The 23,691-nt window shown below is 33.1% G+C and overlaps 1 protein-coding gene across 1 annotated transcript; it reads right to left on the minus strand.

The window, feature by feature from the left end:
* Window positions 1-2,364: 2,364 nt before the first annotated feature.
* LOC145559138 (uncharacterized) lies at window positions 2,365-8,983 on the minus strand. Its single transcript, XM_081620562.1, has 4 exons — window positions 7,225-8,983; window positions 6,924-7,087; window positions 5,538-5,761; window positions 2,365-3,540 (listed from the first exon to the last, which is right to left on the minus strand). Exons 1-4 carry the CDS (start codon window positions 8,744-8,746, stop codon window positions 2,811-2,813), a joined length of 2,640 nt encoding a protein of 879 aa, XP_081476688.1. The 5' UTR covers window positions 8,747-8,983; the 3' UTR covers window positions 2,365-2,810.
* Between the last annotated feature and the right edge of the window lie 14,708 nt (window positions 8,984-23,691).

Raw genomic sequence — 23,691 nt, forward strand, 5'->3', positions numbered from 1 at the left:
GCCCCTAAAATTAAAGGTACCAAGTGGGGAATGCGTTTATGATACTACTTGCATTTGTTCATGGTGTCGTTACATTTTATTAACATGAAAAATTAAGCGTATATTACATCATAACTCGTAAGTCGTTTTCGATTACTCATGCCTTGATATTAATATCAGCAAAATACTTGTATATACCCAATGTTTAAACTCATCCTTAATTTAGATGTGCTTTTCAATTGACAACAATTACAAAGAAGTTATTGATTTGAGAATAGGTTATTAGTCTTCCAACACAACAACAAAGCAAAAATTGACATTCTCGATTATATGAGATGGCTAATGGACCACCATTTTGTACTTTTTGTACAATATTGTTAAAGAATTAATTCTTTGGACCATCTTAAATCTTAATAGTGAATTACTCCAAATTCTATCTTTTTTTTTCTAATGAAAGATGTAATAATTAAGATTTAAGAAGATGGATTTATGTTTGTCAACCCACTTTTTTCTTTCAACAAAGCTAATTATTATTTCTTTGGTAGGAACATGAGATGTTAAATTATATTTATTATATACACCACACCTTAATGGGTACTCCGTAATAAAGATTTAATGATCACCCATTTATTTAAATTTTTCAATGGGATAATGATAATCGTTGCCCGGTGATGGGATGGATGCCATAGCGTTTTTAACTTCATTATGCATATATGCTACTTAAATTATATTTTATTATCAATCTATATACAAATAACTAACACTAGCTATCACGTGAAATGTTACTAAATTACTCTCGATGTGTTTTTTGTTTTTTTTTTTTTTTTTTCAACGGGCTCAATGTATATTTCAAAATATCATTTTTCAATCAACAATTTTAACAATTTCAATATGAATTTATACATTGAAGTAGCGAAAACCAAAAGAAATATTGCAATGTTATATAATATGGAGAAAGTATGTGTTATACTTCATTACTACATATGTGATTGCAGTATTCATAAGTTAATATTTCGTACTTAATATGAGGATGGTAAAAAAAAAAAAAATCAATGCCTTGTGCAACTTAAGTGAATACGGGGGGATTTTTGTGCGTGAAAAGAGCCATAAGAATAAATTATGTAGACAATAGGATTCGATATTAGATTTTGAATAACACCAAACTTTAACGACCTAAACTAGTCGATCATCCAATTAGTATTAGGATATCAAACTGCCTTAGATGGTGCTTGGATTTGAAATCTTGAATAGGATTGTGTTAGGCTCTATTCCCCTCAATTATTGGGCATAAAAGGCACCTTGGTTATTGGGATTTTTCCATACAAGGTGCAGCATCATGAAACATTGGGCCGAAGTATGAAAACATGGAAAGGATTTGCGTATTTCGGCTTTGTTGCGTCTTCCATTTGTCTTTGAGTGAGAAATAACCTCTTGATTATGAAAGTTCAGTCGTTTAGCTCTTTATTTTATGGACAATTTGTTCTCTAATCTTATCATTATCAAATCATTCACATGTCCATATAATCTAATTTTCTTTATGTTATTTAAATATTAGATTAATTATTACCATTTGTGTTTTTGAAATATGGATCAAAAATATGAAACATACAATGACATTGTTTCATACAAAAACATATGATGATAATTTTTAGAAGACAGAAAGATGTTAAGCTGCTATAACAAATGAAAAAGTAGGAGAGTCACAAATTTATTAGTCATATTGTGTATTTAGACCACTAACAAACTTTAATTCCAATTTTTTTTTTAAAAAAACTTCAACATATACTCCGTTACATAATATTTCCTTGCAAATTTCATTACTAAGTATTCTTTCTCGGACACATCAATATTTTATTCTCAAATGCTCTCAAAATTGAGCAACATTAGTTGTTAGTCAATTGTGACTAAAAGTTAATATTGGTCAAAACATATCATTACACAAAACGTTAATCACTCATGATAGCCCAAAAGCTTTACTCAAGTAAAGAAGGGAGTTTTCATAAGATTCTTATTTTATTTTTTTTATTAAGCCATGGTTATATTTTGCATTTTTCTTAACGGGGCGTTTGGCATGTGAGAATGGAACTTGGAGAATTATGGGTGGAAATTTGCTACTCTTAGAAATTAATGAAAAAGGTGAAACGGGATAATAGATTGAGCAAAATCATCACTTAATAATGATTGGTTGTATGACTAGTTGAGTGCCATAAGATGAAAATGTCTTGATTTTACACAGATTTCACATGCACAAAGACCCCAGTTACTACTTACAAGTGAGAGGGATCTAGCAGAAGGACGAGTTTCTCACATTGAGTTCCAATTTTTTGCAGGTTGTCCAAATGCTGGTAAAACTACAATGGTTACAAAAAATGAACACGAGCTGCATAATAATAATCGATCCAAGGGAACCAAAACCGCTTTATTATGAATAACAACAAATTTCAATCACCAGTTCCAGAAGAACTTCCTATCGGTGTATGTAATAAATAGGCCTCAATGTCAGTCTCCAAGATTCTGTACAACTAAATAACTCTTACACCTGATCCCTAAGATTTTCTATACACGTACATCTCTAAATTCTGGGCACTTACAAAGACAAGACTTGCGTCCCCCCAACCCAGAAAGTCCTAAACTATAGCTCCTATCGTTACAAAATTCAAGTAATTACGATTTACCTGCTTAGGCAATGGCTATCCAACTCCTCACCAAAGCCAAAGCTCTTGCTTTAAATTTCGGGGTGTTGCTGCACAAGACACCGAGGAACAGCATACAGCAGATTCAACAAGCAAGTATTGAGAATTTTTATCAACGCGATTCTACTGCAATGTTAACTATGAAACATTTCCATGTTCTCGTAACACCTCTTCAGTGCGTTGAAGGAGCTCCTCATAAACTTTCACGGAATCTGTTGTAAACCTATCCAAGGCCTCAAATACATGCCGTAGACCAGCCTGTAAACTAGTCTTGCTGCTGGTATCACTCTGATAAACAACATTGCCAGATAAGGAGAGACCATCAGGATCCCCAGAAGCTAGAACCATCTTCTTTTGCATTTTTATGTCTTCTTTCTCCAAGTTTTTAACTTTCCTCTCCATATCTCTATTTGCTGTCATTCTCTGCCGTAATTCACCTCTGTCCCGTTCTCTGAAATGTAAAACTATCATGGCAAAGACACGCATTGAATCAATCAAATCTTTCTCAGATGTCTCTGATATTCTTTCCAATGATTGATCCCACTGGTTGCATATAACAAAGATAGGAGGTGCCCCTGCCCTTCCAGGTGAAAAAGGAGCTACTCCATCAGCTGTTTCTTCGGGTTCATTCAAAATACATTTTAGAAGCCAACGATTCAAGGCTCTGACATAACCCTTTTGCGCACCAATCCATTCTGTGAACCGGTATGTCCAATTTAGAAGGTCATGTTCAAGCTGCAAAGAAGCTTCCAGATGCGTGTCTGTTGGATTGCTAGGAAATGCAACTGCATCTAGACCCCTTGCCCCGTCAATTACCTCGCACTGACTGTGATGACATTCAAGCATGGCTTTCCACATTCTGCTCAGGCTGAAGAAAGAATAAGAAAAAACTAAAAGTTAGCCAGCAGACCACATTATATCATAGGAAAGCAAAATATGAAGAATTACAAACTTGGCAGCAATTGATCAATACATGATAACGTTGAAAGCTTCAAAATAGAGGAAGGATTAAGTACGTCATCAAGCAACCCAAATCACAGATAAGACCCCCAAAAGAGGTTAGAAGTCAAGGAATGTTAGCTTTAGAGCTAATTCATTGAATCCCTCCTACAATCGCAAATTATCATCAATTGGATTTCAGACTATGAACTAATGAAGCCAGATGATGTACAAAATCAACCCTCCCCCCCCCCCCCCCCCCCCCCTTCCAAAAAAAAAAAAAACCCCAAGGTTCTAGCTTTCTGCCAAAAACATTTTCCATTAATGTAAATCTCACTCTACAGCAGCCAGTCACAGGTTTGACACACAACAAACATCTGCAGCAAAAACCAGTTTCACTGATATATTAGACAAATCATTGCCACATAAATCCATACCCTTTCTAATTTAATTTAAAAAGGAGAAACAAGTAATTAAATGGATAGAATGATCCACACAAGACATTTTCTATGTCATGAACAAATTTTCCAAGGATGGGGTAAACTTACTATTACAGGAAGCATAGATAATAAACAGAAAGCATAGGTGGAAAATATCAACAACAATACAACTCACATATAGACTCAAGTATAACAGCTCGCAATGTGGCAATCAGATTTCAGAAGAGAGGCTTCGACCCTCAACTAGGTACCAAATATCGATATTTCAGTCAAATAAAACCTTACTCTAGATTTCATTACAAGCTTACAAGGAACATTTTAAAAAAATTCCAAGTGTGAATTCTTCAAGGCTGAACTTGCTCAAATATTACCTCAGCTTCAAGACTCTGATAGAGTTGTTTTAAAGATCTTAACTCTTTTCAACGGCAACCCATCTCTACCCAATGACACTATGTACAAATTACAGATGTCAAAGCCTGCTTTCTAAAATCTAAATGTACTATAAGAGAAAATTATACCAGTCATCATTAAATTCATACTAGAAGTTATTCTATGTCCATATTGAAGTCAAACATTCCCTTGGGGTGCACTGGTGTTGAACTGAAGCAACAAGTACTCACGTCATTCATTTACAAATCTCTCTCATAAAATTGTTACGGCCAATACGGAGTATGGATTGATGCTAATGAGCTAATCCATGAGATCGAGACTAATAAAAAGGACATGAGTGCATTTATCCTCAAGAGCAATCTCTTACTATCGGTATAATTACATATGTTATCTACATCCTCAAGAAAGCAACTAAAATACAAGGCCAACAGGCTACCAGTACCAAATTTGATTATCTGTGCCTGGCGTATACTTTAACTAAGAGACTAGCTCCAGAATCAATCCAATAATTATAAGAGTGGAGCACACAGTGTGGAAGTATGAGTACATAATTAAGCTGTGGACTGAAGAGTTTATTGCACGGTCCAAGTATCAATGCCCCATTCTCTCATGAAGAGATTGTTGACACACAAAAGGTAACTACCTTAGAGTGAGAGGGGGGAGTATCGGTCCAAGAACATGCAATAACAACAACAACAAAGCCTTAGTCCCAATATGATTTGGGGTAGACTAACATGAATCATCATAAGGAATCGTACAATATAAAGAAAGGAATATAACAAGACAATCACTTGGAAGAGTTTGAAAAGGGTGAGTAAAGTGAGAAAAAGAAAGAGCGTCCAAGAAAGATCAAGGGAATCTAAAAAAGAACCAATAATAAAATCCATGAAAGTTATAATGCAAGAGCATGCAATAATTTCTGTGTGGTCTGGAGACTGAAAGTTGAACATTACCAGTGGCTTTCTTCCATTTTATATTACTTTAATGCCTTTCTAAAATAATAGTCTTAAAGCCACAGAAGTGAACTATCTTAATCGGTGTATATACAAAGACAATTAGACAAACAACAGAAAGAACTTGATAAAATATCACTTACCCTAAGATTAACTCATTCAACTGAGGCCACAGCTCTTCATCTCTGAGTTTATTTATTTTTACTGAGATCCTGTCAACAATTTGAATTGCAATTCTTATCTTTGTGGACAGACTCCTCACCACGCTTCTTGTTGATTCTATCTTGGTGGGTTCAGCACCTTTTTCAACCAAATGGTTTAATTTTGCCAATTTTCTATCATGTGAAACCCTCATTTTTTCTTCAGCCTGTACAGCGAAAGCATGACGACATGAAGAAGTGACCATTGGGTACAGAGATGAACCAAATTACTCCTCATCAATGAAAAAACATAGCAGCAGATTCGGCAAACTGAAAGAATTACTAAAATTGAAAAGGAGAGTAAATCACACATCCCCTCCCCTCTCTCTCTCTCTCTCTCTCCCCCCCCACCCCCCAGTCCCACCTCACCAAAACACATAAAAAATATATGAATCCACAATGAAAAATAAAAGCATAGAGCATACAACTGAAAAATCTCCACTCAAAAGATTGCTTGACTCATAGCGATGGGTCAGAAACCAAGAGATTCTACTCTAGCAACAACTATGTATGGTATCAGATATCAACATTCAAACAGAATTACAAACAATAAATGCATATATAAAATTTTGAAGCTCATGTACATATAAGACCAGATAGATTTATCAGTCCGGAGAGCAATAGAGTAAGAAATACGTTGAAGACCACAGCAAAGAGGTACAATCGCAAAGAAAGCAGATGATATAAAATAGAATATTTTCGGCAGCTTAATTGACTTCGTCATCAGCATTATTAGGAAATAAATTTGCACACAACAATTCGTCATGCATTGAATTAGGAAAAAAAATCTGAGCTGCCAAAATTAAATTTTGCGCATTTCTTGACCAGGTATACTATAGGAAGGGACAGTCAGCAAAAAAGCATTAATTTAGAAAGTGTGGAAGTCTACTTTGCAAGCCAAACTCATTACAAAATTACAATTGCTTGCCCAAATCAAACTCTCAACCCACCCATATTATCCAACTACATTTTCTTCACAATCTAACCCTTTCATGATACCTAATTAACAACCGCGTAGCAATATTGGAATTGTAGCTACAATCACAACACAAAGACATCCTCTACCATTAACCAAACAACCTTTTGCATTACAATCAAATTTATCGTATAATCAAATTTAACAATTTTTTAATAGTAAAGCCTCAGATTGGAAATAACAGATCCTGATTCTTGAACGACCATTAAGCATAACAACAAATAAAATACAACAGATCAACAATAACCTTCAACAGTAACATATAATTATCCATCAAAACGTTGAACAATTGTATTAGTAAGCATAAACCAGGTCAAATATTAACTATTTGGTGAAAATAAAAGTGTATATACCTTGACTTCGTCAAAGAGTTTCTTCTCCCAAAGATACAATTTTTGCAAGGTAGCTGAAAGATTAGCCGATCGCAATTGCACATCTTCATCAAGGTCTAGAGAAGCCTCGTCTTTTGATGAAGAGGGTAATGATGGAGTAATCACATTCAGCATCTTTGTAGAAACTGTTTCACAGACCACAAATGCCAATCAAAATGAATTAATAATCTTACCCCCTGGTAAAAACCAAACAATTTCAGCAATTAAGAAACAAAAATAACTCACAAATATAACAACTTGATGTAAAATGCAATCTCCTAACCTTGGTAAGCTGCATTCTTTCTTTGATACCGGAGTTTACCAACCTCCAGCACCTTAGCAATCTCACCCCCAGACGTGGCAGCCCTCTCAAATTGCACCTGAATTTCCCTCACAACCTCGAAAACATTCTTAAAACCCCCGGGCCTTCCACCGCCTTTACCTTGCTGTTCTGACTTCCCCTCCTCACCAACCACCTTCTTTTCCACCATATGAACCTCATACTCCACCGGGGTACTCTCAGGCGACGACGCGCTAGGCCTTGCTCTATACAAACCACCATCACCCTCACTCACCCCAACAACCTCCTCAACCTCGGCTCGCTTCAAATCACCCTTCCCTTCACCCACCCCACCACCACCACCCCCACTACCACTACCCCCTACATTATTACTATCATCAACAAACTTCTGATGCCCATGAACTTCCTTGACAACCTCATGCTGATTATCCTCATCCTCCAAATCAGGAATACCCTCCTCTTCCCTCACCTCCCTAGAATCCCTACTAGGAGTATAAGATGGATAATGATTATCAATACTCTCAAACAAATTCATAAAATCCCAAGCCGACGTCGCAGGCGGCGGTGGCGGAGGTGGTGGTGGGGCCTGTTTTGTTTGCCCCATTGGCGGAGGCGGCCCACCATTCCAACCACCATATCCACCACCACCTCTTGGTGGTTGTGGTGGGGCCTGATTCCCAAAATAACCACCATAACTCATATACCCATTACTATTAGTATTTATATTACCATTACTATTATTATAATTATTATTATTAATAATACTATTATTATAATTATTACCATAACCACCTCCACCACCAAAATAATCATAATAATTACTTGAAGATGAAGAAGAAGATGGATCACCATACTGTACTGTCTCAGTCTGATAACTTACCGGCCTCTGTTCATACGATACAGACGGCGTTACATGCTTCTTCATATAATTCATTTGCATATTATACCCATTTCCTCCATTTGTATACATATACGGGTTAAATCCAGTTCCCGGAATATACCCACCACCTCCCGGAATATACCCTCCACCTCCCGGAATATACCCACCTCCGACGCCGCCGCCGGCGTCAGCTTCCGAAGGTCCGTCAATCAAAATCGAATTTCGAGGAGGGGAATCATGGAGATGATGATGAAGTGACCCAGAACCAGAATCATCGTCGTCGTCATCATCGGAATCAGTGTGAAAGTGAAGGTGGGACCCGGAATTAGAGTGAGAGAGATGACCGGAATCAATAGCAGGAGCAGCAGACGTTGGGGGTAAATCGTCGGCGGCGAGTTTCCGTTGAGGAGGGAGGTCAAGAACCGGCGACGGCGGAGGAATTCCGGCGGAAGAATCGAAAAAGCGGTGAAGAGAATCGCCGACAGATTTAAGGGAGTGGATGTACGCCACGTGTGATTCAGCAAATGCGTACCGTTGATGCAACGCCTGAGAAAGGAAGTCTACTCTTTCCCGGCAAAGGATAACCGCCGGGAGGTCGTCGAGCTTGGAGCTCGCACACCCCATTAAACTAATTTTATTCAATTTTAATTTTGGGAAAGAAAATTGATTAAATTAATAATATAAAAAAATTGAAAATGGGGAAAAATGAAGATTTGGGGGAGAGTTAAGAAAGGGAGATCTGATGAGAGAGAAACACAATTAGGGTTTACAGAGAAAGAAATGAGGTGAGAGAAAGAAGAAAGAAGAAGAAGAGGAGGAGAGAGAAAGTAAAAAAGAAAGAGAGAATCTTTGACAGCAGAGACAGTGTCGTCGGGATATAGCAGAAGGCTGCTACACAGAGTAGTGCATTATCGTCGGTGAAATTTTGGGGGATTTGGTAATAACATAACAATATCACTTCTTTTTTTTTCTTTTTTTTTTTTTTTTTTTTTTTAATACGGAGTAATAAAATAAATAAAAAATGAGTGAGAAGAAAATAATTTTATATGTACTTTATTAAATTTTTTAAATATTGATTGAATTATTTGGGGTGGGGGAAAGTGGGGAGGAGCTAGAAGAGATTGAGAGTGTCTTTTTCTCTAACTTTTATTTTAACAGTTTCAACTTCAAGTGGGGTAGGTCAATAAGGTCATTAGGTGTATTCTTCTATTGGTAACTAAATAAATTTTGCTGATTTCATGCATTTTTCGTTCTTTGAGTTTTATACTAGTTAGAGGTTAGAATTCCGATTGGGCTACATGACTAACATGTTAGGTAGATGATTAATGCTTGTAAGTTGAATTACAATTTACAAAAAAAAAAAAAAAAAAAAAAAAAAAAAAATGCGTATTTCACACACTTTGCATTTCAATTCATTATTTCATGGTCTTTCTAACCGTATAACTTTTTCAACTATTTTGACTTGTATTTTTAGCTAATGTATAACAAATAAATTTAGGGTCTGTTTTCTTCAGCTTATTTTCAGTTCAGCTCCAATAAGTTCTTAATTTTCTTCTCTCATAAAATATTTAGTTCAGTTCAGTTCAGCTCCAACCAATTCAGTTTAGTTCAGCTCAATTCAATAAATCAGAACAGACCCTTAGCATATACTCGTTATATTATGTTGTTGATTGTTATACACGGAGCATCATAAATAATTAAATTTAATCGTATAATTGTTGGTTAGGAAAAAAAAGGGGAAGGACCATTGTTTTGATATAAATAGAGTGGATTGTACTAAAGTGATTGTCTGGCAGAAGAAATATGAGTAGTAGACGAGTATAGTACAAGTAGGAGTAGGATGTAGTCCGTATCGATGGCTTGGGAGCGGCATGAGCGGGAGCTGGTTCGTTGCTTTAAGCCATTGACGTTGGTTGCCGCCATTTCTTGTTCCGGTTAGTTATAGTGATTTGGTCAATATTTGTCATCGTCTTGTTTCCCGCTTAACTCAAACATTGGTCTTTTACTTTCCTTTTACTGCAATCTCCCCTTAACTTTATGTTGCACAAATTACGAATAACCCCTTACCGTCATTCCAACGCCTTTTTGCATAAGCTACCCAATTACTCCGCTCTTAAATTTGCCAACTATAGTACTCCCTTTTTTTTTTTTTTTTTTTTTTTGAAGAGGTAGACAAATATTCATTTTGCCGAGATAGTACTACCAAATGACTTAAATTAACAATTTAGGCCATGTTCTTTTGAGATTCTTGTCAGAGTAAAGTTGGTGTCAAACTGTCAACAAAGCAAATTGAGTTAGTAAATCGGGGTTTAGAAGAGCAATGTAAAGTAGCTCTAAAGAACAAGGCCAAAAAGCATAATAATTAATTGTACTATGTATCTACTAATAGACTACCCAAATACACCGTTATCTTTTATTGAGTTGAAATCTACTCTTAGGGTCTGTTCACATTTACTTAATTTCAGTTCAGTTCAGCTCCAATCAGTTCACTTCAGTTCAGCTCTTTATTTCCCTTTATCATAAAATATTCATTTCAGCTCAATTCAGTTCAGTTTAGTTCAGTTCGGTTCAGCTCCAATCACTTCAGTTCAGCTCATTTCAGTAAATGTGAACAGACCCTTAGTTGACACCCTCAATTTCAATGTTTTAATTGTATACTTCGTATATAACTTTGTACTTTTAAACTATACACTTATCAGATTCATTACGTACTCATAATTAGGATTTTCTAAGATTGAAAGGAAACCTCTGACCATTTAATCTATCCCTCGCTCTCTCTATTGACTATTGGTATTTATCAGTAAATTAAAGATAATAATGACAATGTATATACAACTATATATAAATATGGATCATATTGGATACCACAGCAACAAACAATGTACTTGGTATGCAATGGATAGTTGGATACCATATACAGAATTACAGATATACTGAACCATACATTAGATTGGCTATATTCGCTTGTACCACAAAATTATTGCAAAAAGAAGATAAAAAAGGAATATGCTTGAATATGTTAGATTTGAGTAAAAGCATGACACTAATTCTTATAACAAATGAAGGCAATAATCGAGAAATAAAGGTCAGAAATATCCGTTAAAAAACCAATTCCCAAGTCCCCTGTAATCTGCATGAAACATCCAATGAATTTCCAAAGTGAGTTATTTCCATGAATTTGAGTTATTACCAATTCTCATACCTGTGAAGTTGTTATCCCTAGAAATAACACTTGAATTGATTTTTTAGTGACTAAAAATAAAAAGTCTTTATCTTTCGTAATTTCCCAAGCATTTACATTGCCCTTGCTTTCCATTGACTTGTGTACTCCCCTTCTCCAAACTCGTTTAATAGTGTTCGTGTAGTATACTCTGATCTATTCAAGTCAATGACTACGTACTCAACAAGCAACAAGTTTGGGCAGGGGAATCAAGCTAAGCAAAACTAAAAGAGGGCTCAAGAAGGCGATAATTAACACGATTGGTGTTGACACTGCACGAGACAATAACACGTGTGTTAGGTGGTAGTAATTAAGCTACGTAATAAAAGATAAATGTATGAGGTAGTCAAGGATTATCAATAAAATAAAAGCGTTATTAGCTAAATAATATGCATCCATCACATTATCCGTGACAATTTATACTCATAAGCTTCGTAATAAAAGATAAATGTATGAGGTAGTCAAGGATTATCAGTAAAATAAAAGCGTTATTAGCTAAATAATATGCATCCATCACATTATCCGTGACAATTTATACTCATAGTTTTACTTAGTCATATATATATACGGTATACACGAAGTATATTTGTCTAGTTAATTGTAGCTAATTTCACCCAAAGTAACAATTCTTGCAAGATTGCTTCTAACTTTCTAAGAAGTTATAGGTAATAAATGCATGCTGGTGGCTCAATTTACATTCTTTGTGTATGCATTGTCAAGCACAACTGCACAAGCACTCCAATGTTATCTTTCAATCATGCAAAAATATTTTTCAGAGCAATTCTGTCATGCATGCTCTGTCCTTGAGTCATTAATATTGACACAAAGTTGTTACTCAACTTTAATTCCACATTTTCATTTTGCGTTTTAAAAAAAAAAAAATGGGCACATTTTTCTAAGGTCATTTCATAATAAATACACTTATCCTTGAATGGAGTTTGATGCGGGAAGAAAGAGGAAGAAGAAGAGTAAGGTCCCGTTCTTTTAAGCTTTAGGGCATAGCAAAATAGGGGTCATCAGAGCAGATTTCAACGTAGCAGTTAAGAACACATTGTAGAGCATAGCACAATAAAACAACTAAAAAGAACAAAGACTAAAAATGGATTGAAAAAAGTTAACAACGGTAATTCAAGTATAAAATAGTGATGTATAGTCTAATTAACATTTATGTGATTAAAGAAACATCTCATATTTTCTATAGAGAAATCGAACCTCCCTCCTAATACAATATACGAAGTATCATTGAAAAAAGTGCAAATTAATTAACACCACCTCTAAATAAAGATAAAAGCCATATAAATGTATATTTCCCCATCGATTGGAATTAAGTAATAAAATATGAATTAGGGTATTAGATATTAGGTATCTAAATTATTCTAACCCGAACATTACAAATACTCCTATGATGATACAAGGATATGTCAAATCCTAGTAATAGGATTGCCACTTGATCCATCAACAAGTTTAATTTGAAATTGGAATATTAGGAGAAAACAAACAAGAGCTTAATCAAAGAATTTGACTACATTCAATTCTAGATATAATCGTAGTTTATCTTCTCGATTACTCCGCACCCCTATTCCACAACATACCGGCGTCTTAGCCTCATTCATCTCTCCTCGACCAACTCATCATATATTCATATATAATATAGTTACGTTGTCTATTTTGACTACTCAAATTTAAAGTCTCAAATTCTTCATAGCACAATTTTAAAAAGGAAATTAATTTGCTCTATCAATTCCGCCAAAAGTTGGAAACTAAATTTGTTGTGAGGGAGACTTTTTATAAGAAGTATATGCGGCTATTATTTTAAATTTTAAAAAATACAGAGTATAAATATTTTGAATAACTGGTTAATAAAAAAATTTATGTAAATAAGGTAAAAATAAATGTTATAAAAAGCTACATGTAAAAAACTAGTAAGGGTGTAGACACGACTTAATCTCACGTCTTCACGAGTTATACAAAAATATTCTTAATGTTTCTTTTACCAACTAAGCTAGTAAACAAAATTTGAAAAAAGTTGTTTTTGATTTAATTAAATTAACCTAGGTTGCTACAATTCAAATTGTTAGCTTAAGTGTAGTTTGTCATTGTTGTCTATGTCATCATATTGGAGCTTCTATCTTAATCCGTCTTAATGAAGTAACATGTCCTAATTGGCTTCGACAATCTTACTGTAACTAACAAGAAATGAAGTGAGCTACTAGATCATCCAACTATCCAAGTATAGCACAATTCTTATCTCTATATATAGTAAGTGTCAATTTCAATTATGACTTTTTTTTAATTTTAAAAAAATATCTCTGAACATATTGGCCCTCAAATACACTTATCTTTGCCCTAGTGCCTAAACTCGTAAAAACATTATTGATAATGACATTTATCTTGGACTCATGCGTATAGTACGTAGTATTTTAATTTATACAAGTGCTTTCAATTATTTGCATCATTAATGCATTTGAATGTATCAATCTCCTTTGTTTTTTTCTTTTATACGAAATACAAATGAAGTTCATACATAATAACGAAAAAGGAGGGAGAACAAAAGGGAGAAAGAGGCCGGTGAGGTGGGGGATCATACGGGGCAAATAAATGCGGAGATGATGACCAATGTTCTGAATGACAGAATATAAAACATATTTTTAGGCCTCAACCATTAGTTTAAACTTTTTGTTGAGATGATCCACTAACACGGAAGTTCATAATAATCTGAGTAGAGGTTAAAAGTTAGGAATATCAAATTGAGTAATATTACATCTTGTTACTCAGATTGTCCATAGTATGCTTAGGACTTTCATATACCCTTGTAATAGTGGTACGTGTGTATCAAACCTTTAACCTTACACGACCGAGTAACACTGTACATGCCGTGATTGTATAAATTAACACTAAAACATCCCCCCAAAACCAGTCTTACTGTACGCAGAAAATGCCAAGTGTATTCAAAATTACCAAAACAATTTTCAAATGTATCAGCACTAATGACCTAATTAGATGAGGAGTTAAATTAATAATTACTACAGTAGTACAGTACGAAGTATGATACTTATAATACTTTACTAAGTTCTAGAGAATAAAATTTACTGCATCCATTACCGTTGATACATGTGTATATACTTTACATGTGTACGGATTAATTATTCTTTAATTTTATTTTTTATTTTTTTATTTTTTTTTTTATCTATACCATATAATCTATAGTAGTCTACATACATAATCTACTCCGTAATTCGTATATTATTCGTTTATAAAAGCAAGTGGGGAAAAAAAAAAAATTTAATAAAAAGATGAAAGTTGAATAAGTTTGGTGGTTTATAGTTGAGAATTAAAACATGAAATTAAACTTGGATGATTTTCTTAAGACTGAAATGGAATATTCAAAAATTCCTACCAGATGGCTGCACGTGGGAAGAGAATTGTGTAATTAAAATTAGAAGAAAAGGTCAATAAAATTACAAGTAACAGTTTATAGTATGATTCATCCATGCACATGCAAAGACCAATTTGGAATGTTAACACATGTTAGTCAAGCTACCCAACTGTGGTATATATTCACATAGACTAAAAAATATACTCTAAAAGTATATACAAGTACTATATTTGATTAAAGTAGTTAGTACAATGTGTAAAGTGATTTCTATTGATTGTGCAATTGATAGGTATTATCACAACTTGATTGCAAACAAATGCAAGTAATTGCTAAATTAAAGTTTTTTTTTTTCTTTTTCTTTTATAGGATGACCTATACATGCATGCAAGCTTCCTATCTTGGCATCGCGCCTGCACGACAAATTAGCTTTTAATTAACAAACAATACGTATGAAAAATACAAGTTTAAGAACGGAGTACATAACAAACTGATTTAATATGTTCGAGAGTACATATTTTAATATGTTTTTAATCTTAATCTTGAAACAATGTTCAAATTAAATGAAATAAATTAAAACCTCGCAGATAACACATTAAATCTCGAATTTGTTGGGAGCAAAAATCCATATCAGTTACATGTAATATATGTATGTATTAAGCTTTTAAAATGATAGGAAATTTGTGATTATAAGCTTCATCTCAAATGCCATATAGTTGCACACATGCATATTCTACGCTTATATATGATCAAAATGTGATCGATACTTAGACAATATAAAGCAAATCAAAATGTGATCGATACTTAGACAATATAAAGCAAATATTACTCATAGCTAGCTTCATTAGCGCGTACAAGCACCATCATCGTCGTACCACCAGCAACCGCGAATAACAACCTCCCTCTCCAGTCTCCACCATAGCTTAGAGGCTCCACATCCTATTTGTACATGATCATGTGTCACAAAACCACTTAATTATTTCACCTCCACAATATAACCTTTGAATAATTATTAGGTTGATAATAATATGGTGATAATAATGGGTATCCTAGTACGTACACTGGCACTAGTAGTGATAAAAGGTAGGACAATCAAACTCACAGAAAGCTGCACAACAGCTAACACTAACTAGACAATAGACACAAACACAAATACATTCAACATCTATCTGATATTGGTAGTGGGCCTCAATCACCACTTATAATTTCTTGTCATTTCTTTTTGATTATTGGTTCGATCATGAATAATGAATGAACTATCAATCAATTTTTGTATATTAAATCTATACCATATATTTTTCTACTTTGCTCAATCTAGCTTTTTCCCCTCCTTTTATCCTCTTCCTTTTTCATACTTATGATAGGCGTGGACCATAATTTATGCGCTCATTTATAAGATTTTCATTTTAATTGGACTTTAAAGTTTAGCTTCTTTGCTTCATCATTTCTTGGATCGACTAGTATCGAGTCAATGCGTATCAGAAAAGCTAATCGCGCAATATATAGATTATGTTAAGTGTATGTAAGAACCACCTACGGAATAATATTGATCTTAGTTTGATTGGAATAAACTAAGGGGGCTTTGATACTTGTCTAATTATTATCGTTAAGCTAGTTAGAGCGAGTGCGCCTTACTTATTTGTTCATAATAAGTTGGAATTAATGAAGAAGCTAATTAAATCTGCCAAATTAGTTCAATTTGGACGAATCTAGTGCAATTATAGGTTGTTCAAAGTTGGCCCTATTGGGTTTGATTAGTGATTACCGAGGTAAGCAAAAATCTTGTCTTATTGCTTATTTGTGCCTTATCTTACATTCTTACGTATAGGATTGTTGTTTAATTTAATTAATAATGCTTAGGGTGAATTATTGTATAGCACGCACTTAATTAGCAAATTAGCTTATAAGGCTTGGCGCATTATCAAAACTTTAAGTCTATTATATTCCATTTTTTGAAAGGATCTGCAAATTAAATGGATTATCTAGTGTAGGATTTGTCATTGGGTACTATATGGTAAGAAAGACGACTTCTTGATAATAAAGGATGTGCATACAATCGAATATAGTTGATCATGAATTCATACAGTTATCTTGTTACATAATATTAATGGATGCCGCACTTGTGCATACCACACACATGCAAATAATTGATGCAAAGACATGTGCTAACACTGAAACATATACGAGTACTTCATATTATATATATTGAACATAACATGTATAAATGAACCCGCATTCACAAGGCTTAATTTTATGTTAATTACTAATAAGTTACATTAGTTTCTTGCTTGCGTGTAAACCGCACACATGAAATCTGATGCAAATATAACGCACAAACACTTAAACAAAAACGAGTACTTCATAGTAATTACATGTACCAAAAAACATACAAATACATACGATTAATTATATAGCTGTATTAGTTGTATACTGGTATGGGAAGATATGTGATATTAGAGTGCAATAGTGTGTGACTTTAATTAAATGTATGGTAGTTCATCTATCTAATACTTCTAATTAGCTTAAAGGGGACAATTGATTAGACTTTGCACAAAATTAACCCATTAAATTGCATCTTTAATCACCGACCAAATACCGTCATTACTATTTTTGCATAAAGCCAATCTATTTTGGGTCTATGAGTTAGCTAGGAATTGAACAAGCTTTTCTTTATCAACTTCATTTGTTTTTTCTTTTTATAAGATGCATACTATATACTAATACTTGTATATTCTATATAACACTTTACATTTTGAGAAAAAACCAACATGCACAAATTAGGGTATTGTCCTCAATTTAGTCACCAAAAACAGAAAAGGGATGGAAGAAATTGTCACTAATTTAATTATTTAATTTAGTCGACAATCTAGACATTATATTCATTATCAGATTCGATGTTCTTAAGGCTTTTTTTTTTTTAATCACTGCACTTTTGTTTTTCTATTATTTTAATTTCAAGGAGGGGAGACTATCAATCACCTGAGAAAGTTAAGCTTTGAATTTACAATATTCATCAAATTTAAGTTAAACTTTTCTTGTAGTTATTTCATACTAGTACTAGTTAGCAAAAGGAAAAAAATTCACAATTTTGCGAATTGAAGTACCATTCTAAAAAACTTACTTTGATAAATATCACAAAATGCTATCCTTAATAATGTTGCATATCGGATCATTCAAATGTCAATTCAGATTCAAATTAAACTTTATCAGTATCCAATTTAGATCTTCAATAATATAGAGTATATATGAATTTTGATCATTATTTTCTTTCTTGGGTCGAACTCAACCTTATGAAAACACATAAATTGTGGCAATAAAAGGCTAACAATTTACTAGTACTAGTAGTTGATTTACTAGAAGTTACATAATTGTACATTATCCTCATGGATGTTGTATAAGGGGTAGAAATGTGACAGGTAAAAAATAAACAATGTTTGGCAAGTAAAAGTGTGATGTCCAAGTTTGGCGTTTAAAAAAAACAAAGGCAGATATTCTGTATTATCTTCATCATCTTCAATATGTTGTAGGTAAGTCTAAGCTGGTGGTCATCTAAGGTGAATCTTTAGACTTTACCTGTTATCTCTGCAATCAAATTCTTTGGTCCCCCTTCTCTTTTTAAGAAGAAATTAAAGAACCAAATTCTTTTTTTTTTTAAAAAAAAAACCTACTTCGTATTTATATAGTTATTTCTAAGAAATAATTATTATTAATTTATTATATTATACTAGTAGTTGTAATTTGTAAGTACTACTCTAAAAGCAAAGTACCTACTAAAATAAATGCAAAAATATTGAAAACAACCCTTCATTTACATTTATTTGTCTTATTAAAATTTATTTAATTATCATATATAGAAATGTGACAAAAGCTTCTCCCATACTCACTTTTTACCACTTTAGATATATTTGAGGGAGATTTGGAGAAGTGAAGGTTTCAGCTTTATTATTGATTATATTTCTACTCTTTTATACTTTCAACTTTTGGTAGGAAATTTGAATTATTGAATAAACTTTCTTTTTTCAACTCTCTTTTCTTTTTCAAGAAAACAAACAACATGCAAGTGTAAGTTGCATGTGTAGTACTCCTCATAGTTGGAAGTTTGGAAATTTTGCTTTATAGTTTTGTCTCTGAATAAAATGAGTCAGTTCAAGATATTCAATTCTTATTGTTTGTTGATAGGAGTAGTAGTTTATACACGTACCTGAAGTTCGTTCTTAAACAATCTTTACTGTTACGAAGTACTTTATTTAATAATGTAGCCCTTTGTTCTATGAACAAGTTCCAATTTGTGTGCATATTGCAATTTTATGGTTTTCAATTTGTGGTGGAAGTTAGATTAGCACAATTTTATCATCTATTCCACTTGTTATGTTGTTATTAGTTACAAAGTATTTTATAAGAATTGTGTGTCGAGGATATAATCTAACCAATATAACATATAAGGCGCCATGGTATTTGACTATATGTGTCTTAAGTTTTTGTTGCCCTTGATTTAGGGTCTGCTCTTTTCGAATTATTTTGAATTCAGCTCAGTTCAGTTCGGTTCTTAATTTCCTTCTCTTATAAAATATTCAGTTCAGCTCCAATAAGTGTAGTTTAGTTTAGTTTAGTTCAGTTCAATTCAGGTCAGTTCAGTCAATCAAACAGGCCCTTGGTAGTTACATTATCACTTACATAGTTACATGTATGAGTATTATTGAGTATACCTGATTAGTTGCAGCTGGCTTGGAAGTTAATTACAATCATAAAGGTCAGGGAATGAATTGAAGGAGGGAATCCCAATCGCGCTAAATGCCCAAATGAATTTGGTTATTATGTTTTGTATGTGAATGACAACTAATACTCATGACTTATAATTTCAATTCTCATCATAGTATTGCCAAATCTAATCACACGAAATGCCAAACATGGCTACAAGTTTTGTATCTATCAAAAATGCCATTTAAGTGAAAACAGCTTAAACAACTATCATCTACTAAACTAACGTGACATGTATGCCCACAACGGCACAACCTCATCAATTTCACATGACGATTTTAGTTATACTTGATTATCTTTACTTTGTTTCCCTTTTTGTTAGCTTGGGTCGAGTTAACTAAGAAGTATGGACGAACAAGGCGATCATATTGATCATATTGCCAAAACTTAAAACTCAAATTATATACTCCATATATATTACATACTCGTATATATATAGTACATACTCATTACTCGTGTAATACAAATATACTACAGAGTAATACGGAGGATTGTAAACGCTTAAATGATTAATCATCTCAAATCACACACGAGTAAAAGTGAACATAATACTATACCATAAAGTCATTATTAAATGATGGATTATGTAAAAGGAGAGACAGCTAGGCGGTAGGACAGTAGCTATGTGAAGTTAATCCCACAAGTTAAGGGCACAATTAAAAATGGGTCACCACTTGTAGAGGCCAAAATTGCATGCATGGGACCCACTCAGGCCATCAACCAAACAATAAAAGCAGTCTATGATGTAAACAGTGCTTGTCAAAATTAAAGGACAATTTATTGGAATTTTTTCATGCTCCTTTTACTACGAAATTTAATTATTGAATTATGCACATCTCTAGGTCATCAAAAGCACCCCCTCCCTCATTGCATGTTACAGTCCGTACACTTGCCATGTGAATGGTAATCCAAAATTATGTACTCCATATAAGTTTTAATCATATCTTCATTAACTCATATCATGGTAATACTAAATCGACGAAATACTTTCTCTGTTTAAAAATAATTATTATACTTCAAATTACATGAAAAATTACAAGCAGAATAACATATAATAATACGTAGTGTTTTAAAATGACCCGTGGGAGTAGTCGGAGGGGTATATATATGTTGGCATGCATCATGCAAATCAAATCACGTTATATTGAGTTACATGAAATGAATTGAGGAGGGAAAACATGTGAAGATGAGCAAGTATTGCATTGTGCTTAGGTGACAAAATTTGTACTCTTCTAAGTGTCTCATATGCCATTATTTGGTCTACAAGACTACAAGCTATTATTACAATATGTCTTTTGCAATGATACAATCAAACAATATACGTAATAGAATTAATATGTATTATATCGTGATCGATCGGTTACACTATGATCTATACTCCTATTTAATGCCAAGCATCAGCTTTGTTATACACTAGGACAATTTATGTTTCACGTGCTTAACAAATCACTCACACACTTCTACGATATTTATAATTGTACATTGCATTAATAATCGAGGAAATCATTCTTGAGATTTCTAGCAGGCAACATGCTAGAATGGCATTGCGGAATGTTGACTGCTTGACCTAGGCATGAACATTAAGAGCGTGTTTGGCAATTAGCGGTTTGTAAATTACTTCTATTACATGTTGTTAATGTTATATAACAAGTTTGACTTGTTGATTGTATTAGGTGTTTGTATAATGGTGTTAGGTAAATGACATTTTTAGTACTTTGATAAAAGGGTAGTAATTTGACAAGTTTATTAACAAGTTTTTTAAAGTCGATGAAGTGCGTGGTCCAAACCCTGTAAGTTATTATACTACGTATTGCAAATTCCAAGAAAATGACTTTCTTACTCATATATACCGTAACGTTATAAGAGTCTTGAGACTCTTAACTAGACAATTACTTAGTCCACATATCTTTCGCTACTATGAAGATCATACTTTGTACAGAAGTTTTTCAAGTGAGCAAAGTTTTGTCGTAATTAATCCAATTTATTATAATTTGTAATTTTTATGAATACAAATCGTTTTTAAAAGTACTCATTTATTATATTATATTTAGAAAAGAAAGGTTCAAACATGATTAGACAGTTATACGAGGAATTAAGCTGATGTAGATTTATCATTCATACAAAAAAGCAATTTCTATAGGATAATTTCAAGTTTTGATATCTTAAAATAACGATCAAAATTGAGTTTGAACTCTAGCATGTTCCACACTTTCACTTGTCATTTTCAAGCATTATTTTTCCTTCAAAAAAATATGGCTAAAAAACAATTTAAACTTTAATTCTGGGTACTATAATTGTAGTATCGTACGAGATTAAAACTTTGAATTCGGGCATCCGTCAATCTTATCGTTGCATGATCATTAAAAGAAAACAAATGTATTTTCATAAATTCGTGGTAATCTAATGATGATTTGGCAATTGGCAATAAACATGTCAGAGCTCATAAAAATTGTTAATTGATTTACTCCAATGAGTCAAAAAAATCGGTTAAATTTCTAAGAGCATTAACTTTACAATTGTAAATACTCCGTATATTAAATTTGTCTTCTTTACCCATGAAAAACCTTAAATAATATGGACTACGGGAATACGGGGTATGTAACTGTATAGTATAAACAAGAAATAGAAGAATTATACACGATTTACACATTTTACAGAGTATAGCCATGAAGGCGGGGTGAGAATCGATCTCCCCTTCTCGTAAAGTTTAGATTTTAGATTTAACCAAATCCAACAAATAAATAAGGAGTGGGAAAAAAAATGAATATCACATCAGTACTTACTGATTGATTAAATTTTTTTACCTGAGAAAAGTAAAGTAAGATAATCATTCTTACATTCATTCAAAGATCAATCATTCACATTCATGAATCATGATCCCTCTAATTTTTGGTTTGTTGATGAGAATATTAGTATAGTACTATTATAAATCAAAATAATTAATGATCTTGAAACTTTGGGCCCAACCCAGTACACTTTTTTGAAAAAATCCACATTTTTATAGTCTGTTTAGGGCTGGCCCACCATTTCTTTTTGGCCTAACAAACTTTACATTATCTTCACACTTGAGGAGTTTGGATGGACAATTCTTACATGCAATTGGTTTTATCAAGAGTCCTGTCTTCCATCATTACTCATTAGGTGTGTTTAGTAGTCGCATTTAGGGTTCTAGTTATCAACTTAAGGGTTGTTTTATATGAGTTTCTAAATCATTAGGTTCATTGATAATTACTTTGACTAGATTGATTTCAGTTTTGTGCCTTCTTAATTAGCTTTTGAGAAAAGTTTATTATCCGTTATATGATTAACTATTGAGTGAAATGACAAAAATAAGGTTTAAACGTTGTCTTTTATAAAGGAAATTCATTTTTTTTTTTTAAAAAAAAAAAATTCTAATGACTGCTTCACTAATGTCTCACCCGTCTTACTAACCCACGTTACATTGTACTAGTTAATTTCATCTTTTTCCATGCATGGACATTCTGATACATTGGAAAACCTTTTTATATACACTCGGGTACACATAGAGTTTGGCGTACAAAAGGGTAATTTTTTGCTCATTTGATATTAAATGAGCAAATATTATTAGATGAGCAGAAAAAATCACTGGGTGCACTTTACACCCGAGTGTATATAAAAATTTTCATAACATATTGGGTATTATACTTCTTCATAACATCAAATTTTTCATTTTATAAAAGTTGTTTAACTTCATAAATGTGAGGAACTTATTTTACACATAATAATATATAAATTTGTCCTTTTATTCCTTCAACCCTAATTGGCTACAATGTACTTCTTTATAGTGAGCAACTTAAATTTCAAGAATATACTCCCTTTTGTGTCAAAATGTTGTTTCATCTTCAACACCCTAAAAGTTAGAGTGTTAAACTTTCTTTGGCCATGTTCGGTAATTGGCTTTTCAATGGCTTTTTGGTTAGCTTTTGGCTTTTGGCTTTTTTAGGTAGTCAAACAGCCAAAAAATGTGTTTGGTAATTGGCTTTTTAGTCAGCGAAAAAGCTGGCTTTTAAGCCAAAATGAAAAAGCTGCTTTGAGTAGCTTTTTTGTTGGCTTTTGGCTTGTTGGCCCACAAATTATCTAATAAACAGCCAACAACCAACAATTAATTTACCAAACATTTTAATAAACAGACAGCTTAAATAGTCAATTTCAAAAGCCATTATAAACAACCAAACATTCCAGCTGGTCAAACAAGCC

The sequence above is a fragment of the Chenopodium album genome, chromosome 9 (assembly GCF_948465745.1).
Source record: "Chenopodium album chromosome 9, dcCheAlbu1.1, whole genome shotgun sequence".
Taxonomy (NCBI): domain Eukaryota; kingdom Viridiplantae; phylum Streptophyta; class Magnoliopsida; order Caryophyllales; family Amaranthaceae; genus Chenopodium; species Chenopodium album.

Bases quoted from the DNA above. Each gene is read 5' to 3' on its own strand.
- LOC145559138 (XM_081620562.1), bottom strand. From the start codon at position 8,746: ATGGGGTGTGCGAGCTCCAAGCTCGACGACCTCCCGGCGGTTATCCTT. The intron at 7,088-7,224 runs GTTAGGAGATTG...TCTGTGAAACAG, and splicing joins AAAGAATGCAGCTTACCAAG to TTTCTACAAAGATGCTGAAT. The intron at 5,762-6,923 runs GTATATACACTT...TTCGCTGTACAG, and splicing joins AACTCTTTGACGAAGTCAAG to GCTGAAGAAAAAATGAGGGT.